Raw genomic sequence first — 17,307 nt, forward strand, 5'->3', positions numbered from 1 at the left:
AGGTTGCTGTGAGCTGAGATGCCACGGCACTCTACCCAGGAGGACAGCTTGAGGCTCTGTCCAAAAAAAAAAAAAAAAAAAAGGTAATTACCAGGGGCTAGGGGTGGGGGAACAAGAATAGGGAAATATAAATCAAAGGATACAGTGTAGCAGATAGCTCAGGGCACGTGGCTCACCGCTGTAATCCCAGTACTCTGGGAGGCCAAGGTAGAAGGATTGCTTGAGCTCAGGAATTTGAGACCAGTCTGATCCAAGTGAGACTCCATCACCACAAAAAATAGAAACATTTAGGCTTGGCACCCAGTGGTCAGGGCACTGGCCACATACACCAAAGCTGACAGGTTCGAACCCAGCCCAGGCCTGCTAAACAACGACAACTACAACAAAAAAATAACCAGGCACTGTGGCAGGTGCCTGTAGTCTCAGCCACTTGGAAGGCTGAGGCAAGAGAATTGCTTACGACCAAGAGTTTGAGGTTGCTGTGAGCTATGATGAAATAGCACTCTACCAAGGGTGACATAATGAGACTCTGCCTCAAAAACAAACAAATAAACAAACAAACAAAAAAAACAGAAAAAGTTAGCCAGGCGTCAAGGCATGCGCCTATAGTGCCAGCTACATAGGATGCTGAGGGAGGATGGCTTGAGCCCAGAAGTTTGAGGTTGCCGTGAACTATGATGCTACCGCACTCCAGCCTGGGCAAGAGTGAGACTCTGACTCAAAAAAAAAAAAAAGAAGAAACAAACAAATAAACAAAACAAAGGTCTAATACGCAACATGAGGATGCTAGTGAAGAAAAGTTTCTTATATTTAGGATCTTTGCTGAATGAGTAGACTAGATGCTATTGCTAGAGGGAGGGACCCCTGGGAGATGACACATATGTTAATTTGTTTCACCAGAGTAACCATTTTACTATATATAAATCTCATTACTTCATGTTGTATACCTTAAATATACATGACAAAATTTATTTTTAAAAATATATATACAATCCCACATCCTTTGTTAAATGGGCTAACAGTGTCAACTGCCACAAAAAACAAATGTACAACTGGGTTGGGTGTCATCATATTGCCTACTGGTCATTTAAAATATTATAGTTCAGAAGGAAACAAGAGGAACCAAAGTAAAAGGGCATTCTAGAAAATAATGTACCCACTTCTGAAGTATCAGCATCAGCTGGTTGTGGTGGCTCATGCCTATAGTCCCAGCACTTTGAGAGGCCAATGCAAGAGGCCACCCAAGGCCAGCAGGTTGTGCCCAGGCTGGATAACATAGAAGACCTAGTCTCTGCAAAAACAAATTCTAATGAGGCGGGCATAGTGGCAGGCACCTGTAGACCTGCTACTCTAGAGGCTACACTCAAATCATGCAAGACAGCTTGCTTATTTTTCCACTGGGTCAACAGACTTCTGTGCCTTCTCATGAATTTTTAACACATCAGCACAGCTCTACAGAACTCTCCAGCTAGACAGTGCAGGAGGAGAGAAAACAATTCCAGAAACACATACAATTAGATAAATGAAGACAAATTCCAATTATGTAAAATAATTATACCAATTTTTGATGGAAATAAGGTCTCATCATCCAACTGATCCTGAACCCAAGTCATCAGGTAATCAATGTACTTTGGTGCAGAGCACTTAATAGGCTTCTTTATGTTTGTTCCATCTGCCCAGTGATACTCATATCTGCATGGAAAGATAAAACACAAAATATTGGTACATACATACATGGATATGGTGTATAATGAATATATACAGACATCTTTCTTTTTAGACAGAGTCTCACTACATTGCTCTCGGTAGAGTGCCATGGTGTCACAGTTCACAGCAACCTCAAACTCTTGGGCTTAAGTGATTATCTTGCCTCAGCCTCCCAAGTAGCTGGGACTACAGGCACCCACCACAACGCCCGGCTATTTTTTTGTTGCAGTTGTCATTGTTGTTTAGCAGGTCCAGGCTGGGTTCAAATGTGCCAGCCTTGGTATATGTGGCCGGCACCCTAAACACTGAGCTTCAGGCACCAGGCCTATATAGACATTTTTCGAACAATCCATTTCTCCAAATAAAGATGCATTTTTAACAGTGGACTGTTTTGCATTTATCATAATCCAAATTAAGCATTCCCCTTGAATTGATATTTCATGTTTCTACATCGCCCTCACGTGTGTGCATTTTCTTACACAGTTTCCTCTCATATGTAGCATGTATATTTTAGAATCACACATTACTGTAGGAGAAAAACTAGATTACTTCCCAGTTCTACCATTTTTAAACTTTATGTTTTTTCTTCCTTGAAAACGATTTCTCTGGCTGGGAACCTTGGCTCATGCCTGTAATGCTAGCACTCTAGAAGGCCAAGGCAGGAGGATCACTTGAAGTCAGGAGGTGAGACCAGCCTGAGCAAAGTGAGACTCCATCTGTACAAAAAATAGAAAAATTATCCAGGCGTGGTGGCAGATGCCTATAGTCCCAACAACAAACAAAAAAAACTGGAGCAACCCAAACAAAGACGTCTATAGGTTTTAGGTATTAGCAGAATACTATCAACTTTCAATATCCTGAGGCTTTTTAAGAAATAAAGTAATTATAGGCTGCATAGACCTCTGGAGCTCACTGTCGGGTCCCATCTGGGGTGCCGCTTGTTGGGGCCCGGGACTGGCCAGATCTCCGGCCTGGCTTAGCTATGTTCCAGGCATGGACCGCTGTGCTATCTAGCTCGGGAACAATCACCCTTAGGTGCCTTAGGGCTATCTGCTTTAGCAGAAAGGAGAAGACAGAGAGTCTTCAAGAGATCGAAGCAGTCTTAGTAAGAGAATAAATCTTAGCAGTCTTTTGTAGAGAGATGCAGTGCAGGAGTTCCGCAGCCAGGAGAAGCCAAAGAGTCACTGTGAGCGAGTCCGTGAAAGAATGAGCCCTCCTTGACTACCTGCAGCTTCTGTGGCTCTTGCACCACAGGTGCAGGGACTGCCAGTCACTGCTGTTCTCTTCCTGCGAGCTCTCCTGTTAGGAGAGAAGAATCCCTCCCCACACCCTTATCACCAAGGTGTCACATTACCAAGATGTCTGGTGTTTCTTATGATCACTGAGTGTTCTGAGCTCAGCTCTCACTTTCCCTTGCCACAAGCCATATGGTCTCCTACTGCTCACAACCGTAACTCCCTGATCTTTTCTTTTTCTTCTCTCACATTTATACTTCCTTCATTTTCTAGCTCTATTTTACCCTCAGTCATTTTTTATTCTACTTTTGACAGACTATTCTCTTTGAAATTCATTTCTGTCATCAAACTCTGATTTTGTAAACTGCAAACTTTAATAAAACAGTCACTGTTTTTTTTTTTGAGACAGAATCTCATTTTGTCACCCTGGCTGGAATGTCGTGGCGTCACAGCTCACAGCAACCTCAAACTCCTGGGCTCAAGCAATTCTCTTGCCTCAGCCTCCCAAGTAGCTGGGACTACAGGCGCCTGCCACAATGCCCGGCTGTTTTTAGAGATGGGGTCTCACTCTGGCTCAGGCTGGTCTCCAACCTGTGAGCTCAGGCACACAGGTCAATCCTGCCTTGGCCTCCCACAGTGCTAGGATTACAGGTGTGAGCCACTGAGCCCAGCCTATCATTTCTTTTTTAATGATAATAAACACAGCCCTGTGAGCCATCATTCAGAACCACTGTGCAAGCCAGTGCTCAGTGCTATCAAGGGGCGATCACACAGCCCTGTGTCTGCTGGTGCATGGATCAGGAAAACTGCATCTCCTCAGCGGTAACTACAACTCAGAATTCTCTAAAAAAGGAGGAAGGATGGGAGAGGCAGGAGGGAGGGGTTCACACAAAAGAGGCATCTGCACCTACAACCCATATGAAGTCCACAGTAGACATCTCTCCAAAGTGAGCAGTCCCCTGCAGGGTGAAAATCATAGGATACACACCTCTGCCAGGAAGAAGTCTACACAGAGGCAGGGCCAAGAGGCCATGGGCAGGGTCAGAGGTCCTGGGGCAGGTTCGGAGGTGGTGGATTATGGACAGTTCTGCGGCTCTTCCTTGCCGGCTAGAAAGAGTGTACAGACACAGCTGTCTGCTTTTCCAGTGTGCTCCTCCTTTTTCTTTACTAAGAATTGGCAGTTTATGTTTAACCTCCTTACGTGGTATCTCCAGAACTTCCCTGAGCTCTTGAAGCCCTGTAACAGCTCCTTCATCATTTGACTGAATTTGAGTCCATGGCAATGTACGGAGCAATATTTTTGTGATGGATCTTGCTACGTGAAGTGAAAGATACAGTGCATCAAATGCCTTAAAATTAAAGTAGCACCAAATAAATGATAGCTGCCACTGTTATCAGTAATAGTGATGATAAAAACCAGCTTCAAAAACGTACTGATCCAATCCACACAGACTGGATATTAATTAAGGGACAGGCTCTGCCCTTACACCAAAAGGGATTTAAAAGAAAAATAAATCTAACAGGTTAAGACAAATAGTATAAGAAGAGTAATGAAACAAAGAAATGAAATCATTATAATGATGAAAAATTAAACAGAAAGATACACCTAGTTTGAAGAAATAAGAACAAGCATTTGATTTGAGACTTGAAGATGAGTAAGATTTCTTAAAATATTAGAAGTTGACAGGAGAGAAATGGAAGAGAATAAAAATCCCCAGGACAACACAGCAGCCAGGCTTTCAGAGCACGGACGTGACGGGAGAGCAGCAAGGTGCGCCCAGTGATCTAGGCTGGGTAGACCAGAGAAGACACAGAAGAACAGAGAGAAAGGGCAGAGAGAAAGATTGCTTGAGCAGCTGTAGCTCAAGCTGAGAAATCTGCACTTCAAAGACCAGTCGTTAGTACTAAGCATGTGGGATGCTTGCTTTTCCATTCTTGAGATACTCTGCTAGAGAGAAGGTATGTCCACTCCATCCTGGTAAATACAAAAGATAAAAAGTCTCCATCTTTTTCTACAGCTGAATAGTACTCCCTAGTGTACATCAGGGGTCCTCAAACTTTTTAAACAGGGGGCCAGTTCACTGTCCCTCAGACTGTTGGAGGGCCGGAGTCCGGGCCCGGGACCAGTCAGCTGCTAAGCAGGACATGCAGCAGCGGCAAAAACACCTGGCGGGCCGGATAAATGTCCTAGGCGGGCTGCATGTGGCCCGCAGGCTGTAATTTGAGGATGCTTGGACTGTACACAGACCACAATTTATTGATTCACTCATGGGTTGGTGGCTACTTGGGTTGTTTCCGTGTCTTTGCAATGATGAACTGAGCTGCTACAAACATTCGAATACACATATCCTTATGGTACAATGATTTTTTTTCTTCTGAGTAGATACCTGATAATGGGATTGTGGGATCAATGGGAGGTCTATTTTTAACTCTTTAAGAATTCTCCATATTGGGTGGCATCTGTGGCTCAAAAGAGTAGGGTGCCGGCCCCATATACTGGAGATGGCGGGTTCAAACCCAGCCCCAGCCAAAAACTCCAAAAAAAAAAAAAAAGAATTCTCCATACTTCTTTCCATAGAGAATGTATTATTTACAACCCCACAAATAGTTTATGCATGTCCCCTGTCTCCACACCCTCATCAACAGCTGCTGCTTTGGGACTTCGTGATGTAGACCATTCTTGCTGAGTGGATGGAATTTCAAGGTGGTTTTGATTTGCATTTCTCTGGTACACAGGAACAATGTGCACTTCCCATGTGTTTCTTGGCCATCATTCTGTCTTCTTGGGAGAAGGTTCTGTTCATTTCTCTCACCTAGTCACAGATGGGATTGTTTGCGCTTTTCTTGTTGATTTGAGTTCTCCGGAGACTCCAGTTATCAGCCACTTATCAGATTCATATCATATCTTTTTCCTTTCTGAAGACTATTTGCTTTATTTACTGTGTCCTTAGCTGTGCACCAGCTTTTAAGCTTCATCAGGTCCCATTTGTTTGTTTTTGTTGCTGATGCAGTTGCCAATGGGGGCTTCCTCATAAAATCTCTCCCCAGGCCTATATCATTAAGAGTTTTCTCCATGCATTCTTCCAGAGTTTTTACGCTTTCACATCTTAGACTTAAATCCTTTATCCAGCATTAGTTGATTTTTGTAAGTGGTGAGAGGCTCAGATCAGATGAACTACTGGCCCACATGAAAGTAAAAACACAATTCAATTCAAGAAGTGAGTAGAGGGAGGAGGAGAGGCTCAGTGAGCCCCACCTGACGGGCACAACGCAGGAGCATATGGCACGCCTCCTAGGTGAAAGGCTCAAACACACACTGTCCCTAACAAATGCAAACAATGTAACCTAGTAGCCTGTACCCCTACATTAATCTGAAAAATAAATTATAGTCACTGGCAAATCACCAAAAAAGATGCTAAGTAGAGAAATCATATGGTGAGACCTTCTTCCTGACAATGAGAACAGCGGTCTTACTTGGGGCCGGCTGACATCACAGGACAGCTCTCTTCTGTGCAGAAGTCTGTGATGGTTCCATACAGCATGTTGATCTGATTGAAGAAATCCACAGCTGCAAAAATATGTATCAGGTGTAAGTAAAACAAAATGGCCAGAAATAAATTCTAATTTTACCTAATTAAAATCTTAGGTTTATCAGAGTTCTTTCCCGTATAAAAAATGGGTTATTTTGCATGGAGAGAAGCCTCAATATTTGACTGCACTGTAAGGTAGGAGTTTTGGTCATGAAGTAACTCCACTAAGAGAGCAAACAGATAAGCACAAAGTGGAAAAGATTATTTGCAACTCATATAAACAATAAAACTCTTCTATCCAGAAGTATGAAGAACTCCTACAGACCACTAAGAAAAAAACAATGTAGGAGAAAAATGTGAGACAGCTTTGAACTATCACTTCACAAAAGAAGTTTTCAGACAGGCGAAAGTCCTACAAAAAGATGTTGCAATACCAGAACTACAAATTTAAATGATAGTGGGACACCATTCCACAGGCCCCAAAACACTAAAATTCATTCAAAAATACAAAGAGCCAAGAATATTCAACAAATTCTTAAAGAACAAGGTACAGATTAAGATTTATAAAGAATAGAGCAGTGTGGTCCTAGCAGACCCAGGGACCAGCAGGCAGAGAAGAGCAACACACAGCACAGACCAGACACCTGGTCACACAGAGCAGCAGGCAGAGGACAACCGCGTGGAAGGCGTTTCTGCACCAACTGGTTATTGCTATGGAAAAAACAAAACTTGACTCTTTACTCATCATACCCAAAAAGCAATCCCAAGTAGACTGCTCCTCTAAATGTCAAAGACAAAAGTTTAAAAGAGCACAGAAAACAGACTCCTGTCCTTTTACATGGATAGATTTCTTAAGAAGAGCACAAAAACCACTGATTATAAAGGAATAGTTTTCCAAATGTCTCATTAGATTACTAGGTTTTTAATATATTTTAATGCTATTCTTAATTTTTATATCGACCTCAGAGTGAACAATCTTATTAAATTGTTAAATTTAATACTATTACTAGTACTATTAGTAATAATAATCGTAGTGTTATAATAACAATGTACCCAGCACCACGCCCAACAAATTTTTCTAGTTTTTATAGAAACAGTCTCTTGCTCAGGCTAGTCTCAAACTCCTGAGCTCAAGTGATCCACCTGCCTCAGCCTCCCAGAGTGCTAGGATCACAGGCATGAGCCATTGGGCCCAGCCAAAATTTTCTAATTCCTTACAGATTTTTTTCGTCTACATTTCCTAGCAATTACTGACAGGAATGTTATTTGACTCTTCCTCCTCCTTTTATTCCAGTCAACTGATTTTATTACAATTTTGAGATGTTATTAAAGACATATAAATTTGGAATTTTATACTCTTTGTGAATAGAATCACTTATCACTTTGCATGTGTACATTTAAAGTGTGTCCCTTAGAATCAGCATTCAGCTTTGTTTTGTAGCCATCTTGTCACAACTGTTGTCCTCTTTGTTTAGTGACCAGGCCTCTCTGTCACCCGCTGGCGTTGCAGAGAGGCAGGCCCAGCTCACTGCAGCTGCCAATGCCTGGGCTCAGCAGTGCTCTGGCCTCTTGAGGAGCTGGGACTAAAGGCGCAGGCCAAGGCCTGACTATAGTCTTTTTTATTGGACCATTTTGTCCTTTACATTTAATATAATTACTAAGACTTTGATTTCAACCCACTCTCTTACTGTTTGCTGTCTACTTATCTCACTTAATACATGATTCTTTTTCTCTCTTTATGTTCTTTAGGGTTTTATTTTGTTATTCTATTTTTCTCCCCTAATTAGGTAGGTAATTATATTCACTTCCCACTAAGATGCAAATCTCATCAACAACTCTCTTTATTCTTTTATTATGCACCTGAAATGTTTAGAAATATGTCTAGACGAAAATCCTATGCACCTCACTGAACGTCACTTGGGAAGACGACCATAAATAAGAAACCCTTCAGTCAAAGGCAGGGCTGTATTTTCAAAGTGTAATTATATGTTCTAAGCAGATGACCTAATGCTTCAGTCCAAAATCATTTCTGTCTAGCTATGATAAAACTGTGTAATGCCAGTGAAGTAAATTCTCAAAGTTCTAGGCATTTCAGTAGTAAACAGTCACTGCTCCCTTATCCGCAGTTTCACTTTCCATGCTTCAGTTACTCGTGATCACCCACAGGCTGAAAATATTAAAAGGAAAATTCTGGAAATAAATAATTCATAAGTTGTAAATTACATGATGCAATGTCACCATCCTACTCCATCCAGCCCCAGATGTGGGTCACCCCTCAGACCAGCATGCCCCGTGTACCTGCTGCCCTCCCACTGACCACTCAGCAGCCCTCTGGTTGTCAGCTTTGACAGACCACGAAGAGGAGGCTGAGTGCAGCAAGTAAGATATTCTGAAAGAGACAGGGAGAGAGACCATATTCACATAACTTTTATTGCAGTATAATGTTATAATCATCCTATTATTATTATAAATCTCTTCCTATAATTTATAAATTAAACTTTATCATACATATGTATGTATTTAAAAAGAAACATTGTCTACAGGGGATTCAGTACCATCCACAGGTTTAGGCCTCCAGTGGGGGGGTCTTGGAATGTATCCCTGCAAAGAAGGGGAGCCTACTGTGTAGACACTTAGCTATGGCAACTGAGACAGAGAGAGAATATAGACAGACAATGATGCTGCTTTTATACTTAAAAGGTAGAATTCTCTTACAGTACAAAAGCTGTATGGAGCCATCTTTACATTTTTAGAATTACAGGCAGTCCCCGAGTTACAAACATCCTGCTTGTGTACAACCCACACTTAAGAATGATAGCTATTATAGGCAATAGGTCAATGTACCTGTTCAAACTTGCATACAAATTCAACGTAAGAGCAAACCTCCAGGCTCGGTGCCTGTAGCACAGTGGTTGCACCACCAACCACATACACTGAGGCTGTGGGAAGGGGGTCAAACCCAGCCCAGGTCGGCTAAACAAGAATGACAACTACAACAAAAAATAGCCAGGCAATGTGGCAGGTGCCTATAGTCCCAGTTACTTGGGAGGCTGAGGCAAGAGAATCGTTTTAGCACAAGAGTTTGAGGTTGCTGTGAGCTGTGACGCCATAGCACTCTACCCAGGGTGACATAGTGAGACTCTGTCTCAAAAAAAAAAAAAAAAAAAAAAAAAAAAAACCTACAGGATCTATCTTGTCCATGACCCCGGGGCTGCCTATAGTAAATAAGCTCTTAACTAGTACAAAAAAGCACAAGTACAAAAAGGAGAATGTGCATATATGCTAAGATTTATCCTCAGTAATGTCTTCAAGGTTCCACAGAATCATCTTATAGGTAATACAGGTCTCATTAATAAAACCAACAAATCACTTTCTTTATTTCAAATAACTAAACTCTCTTGGTCTTAGAGAATAACCACATTATAACAATACAGTTCTTGTGCAAATGCTGTCACAGTAAGGTTTTAAGACATTGCAGTAAAATCCTTCAGGTTTCTAGAAGTTCCTAGTATGCAGCAGCTCAATTCATAAATCCTATGACATAGTTCAAATTATAGTAAGATATCATCACAAACATTACATACATGTAAGAGAAATACTGTTTTGGTTTTCCTTAAAGCCTACATAGTTCATATATGCTTTCAATTAGATTTTATTTTATTTCAATTAAATTCAAATAAACTTCCTTCAATTATAAATTCTATTATCTTTTTTAACTAATGATGAAAAACCCTGACCCTTTTATTCTCTGACTTTCTCTGGCTTTAGTCCTCAAAATATACTTAATTTTTATTTATATGTTATTCTCTCTAGGAATTAAGAATATCTCAAAAACATATTTTCCTAATTTCATACCTACTCAAATATATCTTTTATTGTTGTTGTTGTTGTCACTGTTGTGTGGCAGGCCCAGGCTGGGTTCAAACCCGCCCAGCCCTAGTATATGTGGCTGGCACCCTAACCACTGAGCTATGGGTGCCAAGCCTCGAATGTATTTTTTTTTAAATAAGCAGCCTTAGACAAATACCTTGAGTATGATACTGAGAGCGACGGTTTAGCATAGTGATTAAAGTGCAGACTTTCAAACTCCATTGCTGCTCACTTGAGCCCACACTCTGCCATTTAACAGCTGCATGACTTCAGCAAGTTACTTGTCTTTCTGTCTCAGCTTCCTTATCTTTTAAACTAGGATAATAATTGTACCTACATCATAAGGTTGTAAAGAAGAAATAAAATCATCCAAGTAGAAAGGACAGCAGGGTGACAAACACATAATTTTGTTGGACAAATACTGTTAATTATTATCACTGCACCAAAATATATGTTTTATAATACATTATACAGGAAACAAGAATTTTATAAAATGCCATATTCAGAAATGAAGTAATATAATGGCTAAATAAAGTTGGACTGAGACATCACTGTGTGGTATCAGGATGCTAACCAGACCCGAGACGAGGTAACACCCAGCGCTCCCCACACTGAGCTCATCGACCTAACTCGCCGTGTGCTGAGAAACAGAAAGGGACTTACTGTTGACTGCGACCCACTCATTTAGATCCTCCCCTTCAGGAAGCATGACAGCCATCCGGAGGTTGCCACTGCCAAGTGTGGCTTCTGCGTGTTTTAAGAGTTCATACTGGTGAGAACCTTCTGGAATATTCTTCTTTGGTTTAAAAGTTTTAGAAGAGCGACTACCACTGTGAATAGAAAAAAAGGCACTTCAATATTTAAGCTATGACCTTCCAGAGTCCACTGTACTATACCACCTGATAAAATAACAGCAGAGGTGATCCCAAATGTCCACAAATAAAGACATACTTTCAGCCCCGTTGAGCTAAATTTTGCTGGATACATTAGATTCCAGCAATATGATTACTATAATTACTAAGTTCTCTACCCAAAATCCCAACAGATTTTCTCTACATTCCCTACTTTAACTCACAAGCAGAAAAAAAAAATGTTAGTTACATTTAATTCAGCTCTTGATAATAAATTAATGACTGAGGATTATAGCTTATAATATAAAAAATGAAAAAATACTTCCAAGATAAGTTTTACTCATTTTATTTGTTTTATGCCTATTGTATGTCTCCTATCCTCATACAAATAAATTGGTTTTCTTCATTTTTTTTTTCAGACAGTCTCACTACATTGCCCTTGGTAGAGCACTGTGCCGTCACAGCTCACAGCACATTTTCTTCTACCCAATTATAGGAAGTATCAGTAATCAATCTTAATCTAGACTTCTCATTAAGCAGTTAGGTAGCCAGCCAAACATCAGCAATGGCTAGTTCACTCAAATTTCTGGATGCATATACACACACAAACATACACATATATAATGTTATAAACAGGTCAACTGAAACTAGGCTTAGAAGTGGTTTAGGAGTTTTCAAGGGAGGAGGGCATAGCAGTGCACTGTGCAGTTACAGCTATGCCAGAGGCCGAGGCCAGGGGATCCCTTAAGGCTGAGAGTCCAAGGCTGTGCCAGGAGATTATCAGTAGGCCTGTGAGGAGCCACTGAACTACAACCCTGGACAACCCAGCAAGACTACATGTCTTTAAAAAGAAGAAAGAAAAGGAAGGAAAGAAAAAAAGAAAGAAAGATCCCATGCCTTGAATAAGAAAGGGAGTTTTTTTGTTTGTTTTTTGTTTTGAGATACCCATCAACCCAAATATCCAACTCAAATGACAAATATTTAGGCATTTTTCACTCTAAAGTACTGACACTCTCTTTTTAAAGTATGTCTCTTCTCAGATGTTTAATTAGAATTGAACTGATGCTCCTCAACTCTGACACATGCTCTTCCCATCTCTGCTCAGTGCCTAAGGGAATGCTTTAAATACACTCCTCAGATAGCATTCCTCTGCTTAGAACCACTCACTGCCTTTCCCAAGTACTGAGATTAATCTAAAGGTCAGTCTTAGACCCACATCAGCATATGAAGATTCCTCCTCAGGCTGGGCAAAGTGGCAGGTACCTGTAGTCCCAGCTACTTGGGAGGCTGAGGCAAGTGAATCATTTGTGCTCAGGAGTTGCAGACCAGCCTGAGCAAGAGCTAGACCCCATCACTACTAAAAATAGAAAAACTGGCTCAGCGCCTATAGCTCAAGGGGCTACGGAGCCAGCCACATATACCAGAACTGGTGGATTCGAATCCAGCCCAGGCCTGCCAAACAACAATGACAACTACAACCAAAAAATAGCTGGGCGTTGTGACAGGCACCTGTAGAACCAGCTACTTGGGAGACTGAGGCAAGAATCACTTAAGCCCAGGAGTTGGAGGTTGCTGTGAGCTGTGACACCACAGCACTCTACTGAGGCTCTATCTCAAAAAAAGTAAAAATAAATAAATAAATATAGAAAAACTATCCAGGCTGGGCAGTGCCTGTGGCTCAGTGAGTAGGGCGCCGGCCCCATATACCAAGGGTGGTGGGTTCAAGGCTGGCCCAGGCCAAACTGCAACCAAAAATAACCAGGCATTGTGGTAGGTGCCTATGGTCCCAGCTACTCAGGAGGCTGAGGCAAGAGAATCGCCTAAGCCCAGGAGTCGGAGGTTGCTATGAGCTGTGACGCCACAGCACTCTACCGAGGGCGACAAAGTGAGACTCTATCTCTTTAAAAAAAAAAAAAAAAGAAAGAAAAAGAAAAACTTCAGGCATTGTGGTGGGCACCTATAGTCCCAGCTACCTGAGAGGCTAAGGCAGGAGGATCTCTTAAGCACAGGAATTATTTTAGGTTGCTGTGACTTATGATCATGCCACTGTACTCCAGCCAGGGGCAATAGAGTGAGACTTTGTCTTCAGAAAAAAAGAAGAGAGAGAGATCGAGCCTACCGGCATAGCCCTACACAGGCAGCAGTTCATGCTCTTTCCTATCCTCAGTCTCACTCAAGTGAGCAGAAAGTCCCAAATCACTAAATATTCCAGTAAAACCAACACCAAAAGGAACTACTGAACTCAACAACATATCTAATACTAAAGAAAACTCAGCAAACAGAGGGTATGTCAAATACAAGTAATACCTTTAGAAATAAGAGAATGTTATCTCCTTGAAAAAGTGGATGATTATGAAAAGAAATAATTAGGGAAGGGTAGAGAGGTTGAAGTTCTCCTTTAACAAAGCAAGGTCAAGTCAAGAGATACTGTCCCCATTGAGCAAAACTGTTTAAAATGAGGTTTAAATATGATTGATTGTGAAGAAGGTTGCACAGTGCTAGGAAATACTAAAAAAACTTCATATAGTACACTTTAAATGGGTGATTTGTATGGTATGCGTTATACCTCAATAAAATGAATTTTTTTTGAGACACAAAGAAAAAAAGTAATTGAAGTCAGTGGCCTGCACAAATGTATGTCAACTGACCTTGACAAAGGGGAACAGGCAACTCTTGGAGAAAGGACAGTCCTTTAGCAGATGACAGCACAACACAGGACACCCAAACGTGAACACATGAACCTGGACTCTGACATCATGCCTTCCACAGAAATGAACTTGAATTTAATCACAGACCTAAAAAAACAACGCAACCCCAGAAAATTTCTAGAAGAAAACATAGGAGAAAATCTGTGTGACCCTGGATGATGATGAGTTTCTAGATACAAAACTACAAGTATGATCATGAAAGAAAAAGTTGATAAAGTAAAACTTTATAGGGAAAATGTTCTATGAAAGGTGCTGTAAAGAATACCGAAATTCAAGTCATAGGCTAGATGGCAGAAATTGCACACCACATCCTGATGGACTTGTACTCAAAATATATAAGGACTCTTAAAATTCAACTAGAAGAAAACAATAAAGAAATAGAAAAAGAACGAACTCCATCAAATGAGATCTACAATAGCAAGCAAGCACATGAAAAATGATCACTACAAAGTGTCACCAAGGAATCACAAATTAAAACAATGCGATGCCACTACACACGTCTTAGAATGGCTGAGACCTGGGAGGCACCTGTGGCTCAGTGGGTAGGGCTCCAGCCCCATATACCAAGGGTGGCAGTTCAAAAGCGGCCCTGGCCAAACTGCATCAAAAAAATATTCAGGAGGCTAAGGCAAGAGAATCACCTAAACCCAGGAGCTGGAGGTTGCTGTGAGCTGTGACACCAAAGCACTCTACCAAAGGCGATAAAGTGAGACAGAGTTTTCTTTCTAAAAAAGAAAAAAGAATGGCTGAGACCCAAAAAACTGGTGATACTAAATATAGAGGCCGCAGTGCAGCATGAACTCATGCATTCCTGACAGGAACGCAGAAATGGTACTCACTCTGGAAGTCAGTCAGGCCCTTTGTTACAAACCTAAATATAATCTTTTCACATAATCCAGCAATCACACTGCTAGGTATTTATCTAAGAGATCCGAAGACCTATGTTCACACAAAAAACTGCTCACAAATAATTATGGTAGCTTTAACCACAATGGCCAGAAGCTGTTACACAACCAAAAGCCCCAACAAGTGGATGAATAAACAAACGCAGCACATACATTCACACAAGGGCTGTGTGTTCAGCAATAAAAAGAAGTGAGCTATCAAGCCACAAGAGACATGAGGAAGCCTTAACTGAGTGCTGCCAAGTGAGAGGAGAATTCATGTACTATTAAAACAAGCACGGTGAAAGCTGAACAGATCCCACAGTGAATAAAACTGCTTATGGTCAAGTCCAGGATTTCCCACACATCTTCAGCCATGGAAACTTTTCTTCTGCATCTTAGCACACTGCTCTGAACACATATTAGAGAATACTGCACTCGGAATGGAACTGCTGTGTTGCCTCCCAAAGGCGCATTGCTCACGCCTGTAATCCCAGTACTCCAGGAGGCCAAGGAAGGAGAATCCCTGATCTCAGTAGTTGGAAACCAGCCTGAGCAAGAGAGAGACCCTCATCTCTGCTAAAAATAGAAAAATAGAGGCCAGGCAAGGTGGCTCACACCTGTAATCTCAGCATTTTGTGAGACCAAAGTGCGCAGATCGCCTAAGCTCACAAGTTTGAGACCAGCCTGAGCCAAAGAGAGAACCCCCACCTCTAAAAACAGCCGGGCATTGTGGTGGGAACCTGTAGCCCAGCTACTGGGGAGGTTGAGGCAAGAGGATCGCATAAGCCCAAGAGTTTAAGGTTGCTGTGAACTATGAGGTCACGGCACTCTACTCACAGCGACAAAGTGAGACTCTATCTCAAAATAAAACAAAAACAAAAAAACCCTTCAGTTTTATGAAGTTTAACTTCACGACTTTACACAAGAATGGAAGGAGGGTGGATCAATTCAATATTCAATATCCCACAAACTTTTATAATCTAATCCTTAAGAAATAATGTAGCACCTTCACAAGCAAAGAACAATTTGTTTCTACTCCTGTGAAATTATCTGAGGTGTTATCTCAGCTACAAATGAAGGCACTAAAATTTAATCACTCATCTCCCCCTCTGAGCTTCTGAGTTGTACTGAGGCCACAATTTCCTTTGCCCAGCTCTAAATACATTATTGTTGTCACTACATAGGTACTGAAACCACAGGATATTTTTAGAAAATGCCCATAGTTGAATGACTGGGTGATTTTCACGCAATAGCAGCAACTCTACTTTCAGAATTCTATACAATTTGCTGGATAGTTAAAAGGAAGAAACCAAAACTTGCATATACTGAGCTCAGACTGAGCCCCAATTTGGCAACTGAGCTGACAGTAATTCCAAATATATCAGTATCTCAACCAAGAAACAACTTGAGGGCTCAAGTATCTTTTTTTAAATAAAGATTTTCCTGAGCTCGGATGGGGAACTGCGCTCCTGGCTGTGTCTCGCTGCAGTCTGCGGCACCTACACGTGGGCGCCTGTGTTTCTCCTTAGATGGCTCTTCAAGATGAGTGGCTGAGTCTCCTTTGCTTTTCTAACCCACTGAGTACATGACATCTGGGATGTATAAAGGGCAAAGGATTTAAAAGTAAGTCCCAGTTTCAGATTCTATCTTTTCAGATCCTTGATTCATTTGCCATAACAGTGCTGCAAAAAGTGCTGATACTGTGCCCAAGTTTTTAGTTGTAAAGTTTAGGGAAGTTGTATAATTTGTCTTAGATTTCATAGCCAGTTTCAGATCCTGTAAGTTACTGGCTAATGAAATTTCAGGCAAATTAGATAACCTCCCTAGGCTTACAACTAAAAAATTGAGGATGACACCATTGATTTTGCAGGACTATTAGGATAAATGAGTGACTACATTTAAAGCACCTTTGTTTTGAAGTAGCTGTCACACAGCAAACTCCCAGTGTAAGAACTGACCTTTTAGAAATGTTCAGTGAATGACTATATGTATATGTACATTTACATGCACATGTGTATGTGTAAACAAAACAGCCTTCCTCACCTCATGCCCTACCACACGTCTACTGATCCATAAAGGGCAGGCTCACCTCCTGCTGTGTGTTCCTTCACACACACACACACACACACACACACACACAGACTGAGAATTACTCACGGATATGAATCATGCCTTAGACACACTTGAATCCCTAGGACCTAACACAGAAACAGGAGCATAATAGAATGTCTAATAAATGTTTAGTATCTTAATTATTTATAATGGAGGGGGAAAATGGGCGGAAGTATCTTATTGTAAGAATCTATTGTTACCGGGCGGAGCCCATAGCTCAGTCGGCAGGGCTCTGGCCACATACACCAAGCAAGGGTGGTGGGTTGAAACCTAGCCCAGGCCAGCTAAACAACTGCAACAAAAAAATAGCCAGGCACAGCTCGGCACCTGTGGCTCAAGTGGCTGAGGCCCCAGCCACATACACCTAAGGTGGCAGGTTCAAATCCAGCCCGGGCCCGCCAAAACAA

At 41.5% G+C, this 17,307-nt stretch overlaps 1 protein-coding gene across 1 annotated transcript in view; it reads right to left on the minus strand.

The window, feature by feature from the left end:
- MOB1B (MOB kinase activator 1B) overlaps positions 1 to 17,307 on the minus strand; it is a 48,418-nt gene that overhangs the window by 7,250 nt on the left and 23,861 nt on the right. Inside the window, exons 3-5 of the mRNA XM_012812131.2 lie at positions 11,006 to 11,172; positions 6,417 to 6,510; positions 1,559 to 1,692 (exon numbers count right to left, since the gene is read on the minus strand). Of these exons, the coding sequence (XP_012667585.1) occupies positions 1,559 to 1,692; positions 6,417 to 6,510; positions 11,006 to 11,172 (395 nt within the window). The remainder of the gene's footprint in view (positions 1 to 1,558; positions 1,693 to 6,416; positions 6,511 to 11,005; positions 11,173 to 17,307) is intronic.

The sequence above is a fragment of the Otolemur garnettii genome, unplaced genomic scaffold, assembly GCF_000181295.1.
Source record: "Otolemur garnettii isolate 467f Iridium unplaced genomic scaffold, OtoGar3 scaffold00191, whole genome shotgun sequence".
Classification (NCBI taxonomy): domain Eukaryota; kingdom Metazoa; phylum Chordata; class Mammalia; order Primates; family Galagidae; genus Otolemur; species Otolemur garnettii.